This window comes from Acromyrmex echinatior, chromosome 9 (genome assembly GCF_024713525.1).
Source record: "Acromyrmex echinatior isolate Ae372 chromosome 9, ASM2471352v2, whole genome shotgun sequence".
NCBI lineage: Eukaryota > Metazoa > Arthropoda > Insecta > Hymenoptera > Formicidae > Acromyrmex > Acromyrmex echinatior.
The window spans coordinates 13,915,398-13,927,242 of record NC_141860.1 but is presented as its reverse complement, the minus strand read 5'-3'; the positions used below and the strand labels follow the sequence as shown (position 1 = coordinate 13,927,242).

The 11,845-nt window shown below is 41.7% G+C and overlaps 1 protein-coding gene across 17 annotated transcripts in view; it reads right to left on the bottom strand.

Annotated features, from left to right (window-relative positions):
• The window catches only part of Dscam1 (Down syndrome cell adhesion molecule 1), a 414,656-nt gene continuing 402,811 nt past the window's right edge, over window positions 1-11,845 (bottom strand). For all 17 annotated transcript variants that reach the window (XM_087409839.1, XM_087409840.1, XM_087409841.1 and 14 more), the window contains 13 exons: window positions 11,642-11,828; window positions 11,266-11,553; window positions 10,875-11,144; window positions 10,561-10,792; window positions 10,312-10,488; window positions 10,066-10,232; window positions 9,510-9,752; window positions 8,923-9,090; window positions 8,276-8,416; window positions 6,968-7,158; window positions 6,287-6,647; window positions 5,812-5,869; window positions 1-4,258 (listed from right to left, as the gene is read on the bottom strand). In XM_087409839.1, coding sequence (XP_087265965.1) covers window positions 4,174-4,258; window positions 5,812-5,869; window positions 6,287-6,647; window positions 6,968-7,158; window positions 8,276-8,416; window positions 8,923-9,090; window positions 9,510-9,752; window positions 10,066-10,232; window positions 10,312-10,488; window positions 10,561-10,792; window positions 10,875-11,144; window positions 11,266-11,553; window positions 11,642-11,828 — 2,568 coding nt within the window. In that variant the 3' untranslated portion in view covers window positions 1-4,173. The remainder of the gene's footprint in view (window positions 4,259-5,811; window positions 5,870-6,286; window positions 6,648-6,967; window positions 7,159-8,275; window positions 8,417-8,922; window positions 9,091-9,509; window positions 9,753-10,065; window positions 10,233-10,311; window positions 10,489-10,560; window positions 10,793-10,874; window positions 11,145-11,265; window positions 11,554-11,641; window positions 11,829-11,845) is intronic.

Sequence of the window (11,845 nt, the reverse complement as noted above, 5' to 3'; positions counted from 1 at the left end):
ATCATTTTAAGGTTTATTTATTCAACGCAAAGTTAGATGCTACAACTTTGGTACAAAAACATAAAATAGTGGCGTTGAGAGGAAACGGTACACTGCGAGCGGATCCTCGAGTCTCCTCGAGCGCGGAGGATGTTGCGCGTATTTTTTTTTCTTTTTTTTTTTTTTGTTTTTCGTTACTTTTCCACTATCAAACGTGAGATCACGTTCCCGCGAATTCTTTCGCACGTACGCGAAGGATTGTCAAAAGGACGCGAAGGAAACGCTTCGAGTTTGACAGGCAACGCGATGCGATGGTAAGGAAGGAATGGATGGAAAGGGGAGAGAACACGAGCTCGAAGAACCGCGCTCGCCGTCGTACGTAAAAGAACAGCCAAATGCTTTCAACGCAATATTATCAATCAAGCATACACAAGCGAGCGACACGCTTCGCGGCGTCCCTCAAAAAAGTAACGTCGAATCTTGCAAAGAATTACTACGCAGTACCTATATATATAACGTCGATCACGAGAAGCGCGACGAGCGAACGATCGGCACGGGGGGGTATCCGGCAAGAAAGGCACGAGGACGGCGCATACATCAATTCTATGAGAACGCTACTGTGTGAACAAAGCAACCGCGAGTGAGAGATGGATGAAGCGATAAGCAAAACATGGACGTAAAATTCTCAGTCTTTGAATATTACTCATCATCGTCAACGTTTTCAGCTGCGAGAAACATTTAATGTTTAGCCGAAGTTAATCGAAGATATCGATTAAACTGATTATCTGCACGAAAATGTGCCTCGTTCATAGCCCCTTTTGCCGGTCACCCCGGGCCGCTTACAACATAAACGTTTATCACCTGTGCGACGTCGCGGACGTCCACTTCGCTTAAGACAAAAGTTAAAAACCGCGACCAAGGTAGCGCGCGGACGTGATCGTATTACTATATACGAATGCATTAATATCATCATCATTGTTATCATCATTATCGGCCTGTGCCGTATATTAGCTCTGGTTAAATTCGGAAGCGATTCGAAGCGACAAAGTTTCGCGGGGGCGAGTTACGTGATTAGAACGTGATACTGTAAATCGTAAAGGGTGATTTGGGACGAGATACGGCTACGTTAATTACGGTAAGAGCGCGATTGTAACATATACACGAGACACGAGGCTTTTTTGCGCAGCCTTTTAAAATCACATCGATGAGTAAAAGTGCGTTGGCACGTCGAGCCGTAACCAGTTTCGAGTGGCAGAGGGTAGGAATTCCTCTGCGAGAGCAGAAGCGACTCGAACGGACGAAGCACCCTTCAAGCTCTACTCCAACATTTCAAAAATTCTCTCTTTACAGCCTATATGTGCGTGTATATATTTTTACAGTTTTAATCTCAGTCCACACTCATAGAGGAAAGACATAGTAGCAGCAACTCTATATAGTAGATGATGACAATTATACAAGTTTTATATTATGTAGAGTTAATGTACGCGCGTATAGTTGAATGACTATTTTATAGTCATTGCAATTATAAAATAGTTTATTCAACTATGTAGATACGTTAATTCTACATAATACAAAACCTGTATAGTTACTATCGCTATATGTTTGTCTCTGAGTGCAGTGAATAATAAAAAACGATGGCAGTATCAATTTAGGCCGTACTAATTGCGGCTTGAATGAAATTGACTTTAAAATGTAATTAGCACCAGAATAATAATATGAAATAAATTTCACAAAATATTTTCTTTCGATCGATCGCAATAGATTGGATGAAATGAGTTAATGGTAACATCAATAAGGAGCAATAATTCACAAGATACAGTTTGTCCGACACGATGAGAGTTAAATTCGCGGGAATATAATTGATATCATCAATATAATTGATGACAGTAATTTTTCGAGAGTGCTTCTTGGTCTAGTCGCCCAACTGGTAGTCGGCTCGCGCATCGCCTCGGCAAACAAATGCGACACCTAGAAATAGCTACTTACAACGTATGTATGTATATATAGTTAGTGTATATATAATATATATTTATATTTATATTTGTATGTATATATCTAGAAATAGTATCGTGATAAAAACGAACTATGAGACGCGGCGTCGTGGCCGCGACGTTGCGCGACGTCGGGCTGGTGCATACGCGAAGAAGCTCGAGAAGCATCCGCTTCTTTCATTGAACCAGCAAAAGATCAATCGTCCGATCGTCCGATCGTGATGATCCAGACAGACCATCTTCGATTTACGTCTTGAGTATACGTATACGTTCCGTTAACCAGATCCCGACCTCTCGCCTCGTCGCGAAAATCAACGATCGCCTTCTCGCGACCATCCGTCCGACTTACAAACTATCTACGTTAAACCAACTTCTTTTATTACTCGAATCGCTTACACCTGTAACGATCATCGTCGCGATATCAGTGAATTTTTACGTACGGTACGTCGCGTAATTGATCGATAGAAGATTAGCACGGGGGGAGAGGGGAGGAATAATTAGGTGTATACAGAGCGGACTAAATATTTATATCATATAGGACGACAGCAAGTGTAGTGTGGCGTATATTGCGTGTACGCGCCAGCGCGCGTGGCGATCATGTATCGTAATGTTGCGAGGCTCTGGCTGGCCTGCCGTGTGCATATCGAAGCGTTCCCTCGATGGCTTGCCGCGTTGTTCTTCCTACGGACAGTCGATCGGTGTTTCGTGTACGGGACTTATCCCCTTTCGAGCGAACAATATGGAAATGTCTCGAATCGATCGCCTAAACGGATCGCTACAAGAACGACGACGACGACAGCGACGACGAAAGACGAAAATGCGACGACGTACCCTATAAACCTTGCTCTCCGCGACGTCGAGACCACGAGACTCAAGATCACCGATCGTCAAGGGGGGTAAAGGGCAAAAAGGGCAAAAAGGGCGAAAAAGGAGCAGGGGCAAGGGTGGGGACACAACCTTCGTTACGAAATTATAAATCGTACAGTATATGTATATAGTATATGTGTACGTATGTATCTATATATCGTACGCCCGCAGGGAGCGGCAGTGTGGCACAACCATGACTTAAAAAGCGACCAACTAATCTCATGTATACGCATATATGTTGTTTATACGTTTCCTTTCTTTCTTTCTTTCTTTTTTTTTCCATTATCCTTCGCAACTCCTGCGACGAATGTAACCTAGGATTATATCCTGGATATATATTGTATATCAGAAGACCCCCGTTAAATCCACCGTCGCCGAGAGCACCATCGCGGGCCGCGTCTCTGCCGCAACTGAATAGTCCGCGAACACGACTTCCGGTTGTGTTCGCCTTCCTACAGGACAAGTTTCTTGCGACAGTCTCACGAGCCTCCAATATCTCGCGCACGTTCGACGAATATAGTGCGAGAAGATTCAAATTCCCCTCAGTGTCCTCCGATAATCGAAATATTTCGTCACGTGTGCGTGTGTGTGTGTGTGTGTGTGTGTGTGTGTGTAGTATAGACGATTAATTTATAAGTTCGTCAAGTATACATTTACAAATCATTGAGCCTGATCGCACGTCATCGAGGAAGACACGTATCAAAACGCAGGTCATTTTCTACAGCTGTAGGTATAAAAAAATTTCAGATGTAATCGAACGTGCGCGAGGAGTTCCAGGACTCGTAAAAAAGTTACGAACGAAGTGTGGCTGACCTCACGAATCGCTGTGCCTCCTTCGCAGTAAGGGCAGTAGATACAGACAGTCTTGAGTTTAGCCTTCTCGAATGCGCATAATCGACTAAACCGGTCCAAAAAGATTTATCAAAAACAAGGCAGTTTCAAGTTAGCCTTCCCCCAGGATCAAATATAAACGAACGTACCCGAGGAAGTACAATGAAAGAGCGGAAGGCCGTGAGTGAGAGAAGGAGAAAAGTCGTGTGATATGGTCGCGGGAGCGAAGGAGGCGGTCCCATTTCGCGAGGCGGGCTGCGGAATCCTCGTCCGTAATCATATGATCTCGAGATGATATCAATACGCGTACACCTTACACGGTAATCGAATCTATCTACTCGCGACGACGTCTCTAATTTCTATCGTAAATCGTTGCAAATTGGACCGACGACAGCACCGGGGGAAGAGTTAGCGTGCGCTTCATTTCCGCGTCTCTCGGCTCCTTTCCTCGCGGCCGCCGGCTATCGAGAGAGGCGGAAGATCACGGAAGATGACGATTTACAGGTTACACTGCCACAGTATCGTAGGGTGTGAGGAGTCCCCCGTGACCGCCGTGGGGGCCGCCGGTTTGCCGGCCGGGAGCTTCGTTTCTGCAACAGGAGTTTGCGTTTTTTATATCCGACGCCGATCGATCATTTTATCACGCAACAATCCCATTTATTCAAAGAGATCTCTCCCGCGCCATTTTTTATTGTATGTGCAATCAATTTTAAGCAAATTTTTCATTATATTTATGTTTAGCATTAAAAAAATTTGTTCAGCTTCGTCACTCCTTTACTCCAAAAGTGACACAACTAAAAAAACATGATTCTCTAGGTGTTACTGTAAATGAGTTAGAATAGTTAGATAAACATTACTTTATCAATCATCAAAAGTGAACTAAAGTAACTTTATAAAAAATTGTTAAAATCATCAAAACTTAAAAAGGATAGTTAAAAAAAATCATCACAATTCAAAAAAGATAGTTTAAAAAAAATGATCGCAATTCAAAAAGAGTAATTTTTCAATGATCGTGAAAATGACATTTAATCATATTAAAAATATATTCTTTTCGCACAATATTATTTCTTGATTAGTCAATAATTTTCTATTAAATTGAGAAACGGTTTTTCTACTTTTCTGAGAAACCTCATTTTTGTAATTGTATCACTTTTGAAGTAAAAGCACAATATATTAATTGCTATATGAGGAAGAGATCTCTGCAGGCAAATTGTACGAAAACATGCGTTATAACAACTAGCAACGATGATGGCAGTGATGCTATGAATAAACAAAATATAATAATGACGATTGTAAACATATCAGTCGTTAGTGACATAAGCAGCTCCGAATGGGGTTCGAAAAGCGATGACAATAGCAACAGCTGCAGAGGAAATACGATCAACGTATTATCTCTACTGCACATTTTAGCTTTGCATTAGTTACACAACTACACGTTACACATGGCATTATTCATTAAAGCTACATGCGAACACATTTCATGTTAGTAAGCGTTTTCGATGGAGATTTGGGACTTTGTCATGTCCGAAAGCAACGTTTTGAAAGGTCGTCTACTCTGCTCGTCGCAAAACAAATCGGGTAGCCGAACTTCAATGGGATGATGAAAATCAGTGGAAAAATGATATGACGCATCTCAAAAGCTCTTCACATGTCTTTTAACGTTTGTACATCCTGACTTGATTATGTTTAACGAACTTACGGCTTCCTGAGTAATTAGTCATGAAACAAGAAAAGATCAAACGTTCGTTAAATAGATAAATAGTTGGGTATTTGAGGCTCTTTGAAGGTCGAACCACCGTGCACTCGATCGTTGTCAATCGACAATTCAATCGCGCACAAATAATCAAGTATATAGTACGAAGATATGTAGCGAGGATGCGAATCGAAAGGATCGATCGGTAGCGTGATTCTTTAAAGAAAAATTGAAAATCATGGAGCCGAATCGGATTGCGGTCTATACCTCGGTGAGCGATCGTGATACATCGCTCGATTCGGAAAATGCCCGTGGGACATTTTGACACGGTACAATACACGGTAATTACAGCTCTCGCGAAAGTAAAATCGCTCGAGACACAGCGGCAGAAACGGTGTAACGCCATTAAAACCGTTCACCGTTAACCAAACTCACTCGCGCTCTACTGACCTCTCAATGAGTTTACGCATCTCCTCGGTGGTCATGCCGTCCTTGCCGCGAGCATTCACTGAAATAGAAAAACACACGGCACGATTGACACAACGATTAAACTACTACGACAACACGTAACATGCAATTTGTGGAAAAACTATATAAACGATTAGGATTAAAAAAGACAAAAAAAAAAGAAAGAAAAACACATAAGTCCACGGCGAGTCTTCTTCATTCGTGACTCGCCCGCCATGCGATACGTCCGCATAATGAGCCGCCGTACGCCTAATAATGCTTAATGCATAATGAAACGAGCATCAGTAAGTAGGGCTGAATCAGAACGAGATCGTTCCTCGAGAGGGAGCATGTCACCAGACGCAAGATTCGAGCGGGAAAGGCGAACTTTACGACTTCCCGTGTCGGATCAGGTCGAGCTTCATGATCTCCCTCGTTCGCTCGTTCTCTCCGAGCTGTCGTGAATCTTTCTACTGACCGCCGTAGTTGCGGTTGACAAGCTGATCGCGATCACACTCGGCCTCGCTAATCTCGTTGCTCTCCTTGCTATCGTTGAAGCTGGAGTTATTCTGATCCTGGTGGTTTCTCGGTGGTGGTGGAGGCGGTTCCGGCGAGCCAGAGATGGGAAGGTTGCGAGCCGAGCCTACACTACGACGTCCGACCGATCCGCGAGATCCGTAATGATCGTAAGGTGCGCCGTATTGTCCGTATTGTGATCCGTACTGGTCTTCCTCGGGAGCGCAGTTAGCCGGATCGTCATATTCGGGTGAAAAGACATTGTGCGTGCCGCTGCCGCCTCCTTGGGATGGTACTCGAGAGTAGCGACCGTTTTGACGAGGCTGTGGGAAAAATTGATCGCGATTCCAGCGGTAATTATATTAGGGCTGTACTGTCTCTATTATATTTTTTTATCTTTTTCTTTATTTTTTATTTTTCTTTATTTATTTCTGTTTTTATATATTTCTTTTTTGCATTTTTATATACATCTTATTGTTAGACGTTTTTTAAGTAACGTATTTATTAATAGGATTTTTTGAAAGTCTCTTCACTGCCTGTGATTTAATGCCATTTTTAAATATCGGAAATCTTTTAATATTTGTGATAATAATTTGCTAATACGTTGCTTATTGTTTAAATACGAAAAAGAATTATAAAATACCATAGACTGAGATCCAGAGCGGCTATGAGCAGAAGCGTTAGTCGGATGTCCTACGGGTGGTCCCATAGTGCCAGAATGGCCATTTCCTGGATGAGGGAAGGTCTGGAATTGCATAGCTTTGCTCGGGTCCATTTCCTCGCGGAATCCCAATAAATGGAACGTAGCATATGGGCAGATCTCATCTTCCATACCTAAAAATGGACGATCAACCAGGGTAGACTCTGTCACTACAGATAGAAAATCTACGAGACATTGTTGAACAATACAGATTGCTATAAAGATTACTTCTTGTGTGTAAATTTTTACCTATTAACAGTAATTTCTAAGTACAGTTTGATTAAGAATGGAATCGAAAAAAATATTTACAATCCTTACTATTAATTCTTATATTCAGATTTAAACGACCAAAAAAATTTATTTTGCTCACTTTAACTCTTCTTCTTTCTTCGATTCTCATTCTATTAAATCATTAAATCTTCAAAAATTGATCGTGCATTAAAAATGTATTTAAATAAATTTGAGTCCGATCATTTTATTGATTATTTACATAATCTTTGTTATACAACTTATACGTAAAATAACGTTATATTTAAGATTGAAAAGTGTGTAACGCGTTACTAATTATTATAACGTTGTTAGTAATAATGTTACATTTCTTTATTTATAATGGAAATTGTAACAACTGTTTTTATAAACGATAATGGTGATAAGTTAAGACATTTTAAAATCAATAATGATAACGGTAACACACACACACACACACACACAAGATATTTTTATAAAGTAACTTTCCCAATTTTTGCTATAGTCTTCAATTAATTAGATTGCATTCGAATATTTGCTGACAGTACAGTACTAAAAATCTATAACATATGTTACGTATAGATTTTCAGTACTGGCAGTGAATATCGCAGCCAGTAATCATTTTAATTTTAGTTATCTATTTGATATAAAATATTCAAAATTATTATCCACTCTTATCCATCCTCTAAAAATCCTAAAAATCGATATACGGACATAGAGATTTCTATCTTAGAAAAGACAAAGACATGAATGAATGTAATTCCTCCCTATATGTGGTTCGTGTTATCTGTCGGCGTGCTATTTGCGCAGGCATGCGGAAACATGCAAACATCGAGAAACGAGACGTGCCGTTAAAGTGATGTGAGGTTTCACGAAACGAGAGGGGACTTACGAAGACCGGCTGGTACGAGCCAGCAACATCGCCGGCTCCGGCCTGCGATTATCAGTCTCTAGGGCGATCGGGCGAATGCCGAATGCCCGTTAACCAAAATTGCTATTACCAACCTCTGTGCGAAAGACCATCCGCGCTGCCCATACGTGGTGGTGGTGGTGGGCATCTCCTGTTGGGCGCGTAGTGACTCAATTCCTCATACATGTGTCGCCTTGGATCCCACGTCGAGTGACTCCTTAATGAGCCAGTTCCACCTATCGAACACATACTACAAAGGTCGTACGACACGCTGGTGCCTATCAAGATTTGTTCCCGCCAACTAATAGCCCTGTTCTCTTTAAAGAGTTTAGAGGATTTGAGCTCTGGGGAGAAGATACTCTTTATTACTAATAATCGTTTGATTAATATGCAAATCGATACAGTTGACACTCGTTAGGCACCAACGGCGTAATAAGCGCAAACAAGTAGGAACGAACGTTATGTTTTCGCTGGAGGGACATACAAACTTGGTAACGTATATAAGAACATTTCAAAGCATGGCGAACGAAAAAAGAAATTGGCATTGATCGTGTATATGGGTTCTGTTTGGGTTGGGGATCTGTCTGACACTGACTGAGAGCCTATCCTGGGAACCTAGTATGTGCAAATCTCGATGTGTATCCCTTGAGAAAAGATGAAAGAAGGAACTATCGTGCCGATACGACAACAACTAGACAAGTTGAAATTGATCTAAAAGGTAAGTGTTGGCAGTTGGGCTTACTTATAACTGTACCTCGCTTGATACGATCGCAGGTGTTATAATTTGAGCCGGGTACAGGTGGAAGCTTGCGATTCGGGGGTGCGATGTATCCCAATTCATCACGAAGATCAGATCTGCGTTTGTCCAAGGTAGCGCCGCCAACTCCGGTTTGCTGATAGACTACGTCGTCTGAAATAAAAACGCTCAATCTAATAATTGTGAATGTACGTACATTTTGATACTTCTGATTTTATTATCGACGAATTATATTGATTATATATGCCATCACCCACGCTTGTGAAATAAAAGGAAAATGTAGGAAAGAGAAAAATTCTGAAATTTAATATTCGGAGAGGATTTCAAGACTAGGGTGGTCGACGCGTGGATCGATCGTCAGGAAATTATCACGATAATATTATGACAATACAAAATATAATATTATTATGATAATATCTATGACTGACACTTTTCTCGATCAGCTAATCGAGAATATCATTAGCAGCAGTATTCATCAGAGTTTCGTATTCCTTGCAGTTTCGTTTCCCGATGAACCTCCACCGTCTTTATGCGACTTAACAGGTAAAAGTAATTAAAAAAAATTTGTATACATTGTCCCTCGTAATATTTCTCGTCGGCTGAAGAGATACCTCGCAGCCGTGTTTGTTCCGGGCCTCGAGTTCTTCTCGAGAGCGCCACGCAAATGACAACTATTCCTACTATTATAACAACGACCGTCGCGCCAACTGGCACCACCACGTTTACATCGAGCCAGCTGGGTAACCATGGAAAATACCGTCTCACATCCGCAGTGTTGTCATTACCGCCATTACGAATGGGAGGTGCGATAGTACCTGTTTAAAGAAGAAAATAGATTTATGATGATTACCTTTATCGCTACTGTGACCCTTCCCCCTGAGAACGCAGATCACAATGACGGCAACGATTATTACGAGTATGGCTGCTACCACAGGTACGACCAGATTTAAGTTAGCCATGAAAATTTTCATTGGGTCTTCATCGTTGCTACCACCGTTCACGTCCGGCAGCTCGCGGGCCGGTGCAATGGTGCCTGGAACAGAAAACGTTTCGGCGACCGTTCAATCCAGCCACCATTGGCACCGGCTACGAGGCGCCGCTGTGTGTCAGACGACCACCCATACTTACCGCCAGTCACCGTCAAAGTCGCAAATTCATATTCGGCCACGGCGAAACCAGCATTATTGTGAGCCGTAACACGCAAATGGTACCAGCTAGCGGGGTCCAAATCCAATACTACAAAGTTACCGCCTGGTTTGACGTTGTTCGAGACTTGGTTCCATTCCTGCTGCATTCTGAAGAAAACATGTGTCTTTAATTATCGATCTTGATATTGGATTGGATGTTCGTCGTATGATTATCCTTTTATCTTACTTCTTCTTGTGTTCAACAACGAAGTACAACATGGGGCAGCCACCATCTGACCAGGTGCTCAAGTGTAAAGAGATGCTGTTCGTGGATACCTCGATGAATTTCGACGCTTCAGGGATGATTGGTTTGGAGCCCTTTGTGCGCGTGTTTAGAATGTCCGAAGGATCGCCGATTCCAATTCTGCAAGAAAACTCATATGTGTATAAAATTTCTTATTACAAAAATTTATTACGATTTTAGCAGTAAAGTTACCCGTTATAAGCGGTGACATAAATCTGATATCGGGAACCACACCACAGATTCTCGAGTGTATATTTCTGTGCTGTGGAGCTGATCTGAACAGTTTCCCAATCGCCAAACTCAGGTTTGTAGTGAATCGTATAGCCATGAATCGGTGCATTGTCCGTGGGATGCGGGCGTAATTTCATCGTCAAAGAATTGGTAGTGGTGGCGGTAAGGGTAACTTGCGGTGAGTGCGGAGGAGCTGTGAAAATATAACATTAATTTTAATAACGGATAACTGAAATCAGTAACTAGAACTTCCATTTGTTGGAATATTTATGTACCGTGAACGACCAGTTGATGAGTCACGGTATCATGTCCAAAGGAGTTTTCCACATAACAAGAATATTCTCCAGCGTCCGCGCGATCGACTTCCTTGATGAATAGCGATCCCTCGGGTAATTGTTTCAATCGTTCGGTTGTTTGAAGATTAGCGCCTCGTACTTTCCATGTTACTTCCGGTGCGGGTACACCGACAGTGAGACACGGCAGCTTAACGTCCTCTTTGTATGTTGCAGTGAATTTATCATCGAACGATGCGATCTTGGCTGGTACTATAAGTAAAGTATAAAACTTACAATACTTTTTAATTTATAATAGACTATGAAAATTTGTAATCGATTCACAAATTTAATTTGTTACAACTAAAATGTGAATTTTGAATGAAGAAATTACCTCGAACACTTGGTCCCAAAGTCACAATCTTGGAAGCTTCACCTTCACCAATATTCGTGCTAGCGGTCACCCAAAATTCATATCTTTGTTGCTTGTCTAATCCAGACGCTTCGTGAGTTAATTGATTTGGTGGCACTTTCTGACTAGTTGGCTCCTCTGTATTGTCCGCTTTCGTGTAAACAGTATACTGAGAAATAACTCCATTAGGTTGGCTGGGCGGACGCCATGAGATAAGAATGGATTCCGAAGACATGACTAAAGCTTTGATAGCAATAGGAGCTTCGGGTGCTGAAAGTGGACACGGAACATGTAATATGTTAAAAAATATGTGCTTTCGCATAATAAACCAATATATTAATATTGATTTCTTAATTACCGTCTTGTTCAGTTTGGCAGTGAATTGGTGCAGACTTAACGCCGTCTCCTCCAGATGTGAAAGCCAGAACTTGCATGCTATAGTTGGTGTATTTCTTAAGACCGTGCAGGATGGTCTCGCTAGAAGATGTAATCTTGGTGTCTTTCGTATTCTCGTCGTACCACGTATCGGACGGTCCATAGATGACCTAAAGCAAATATTTAA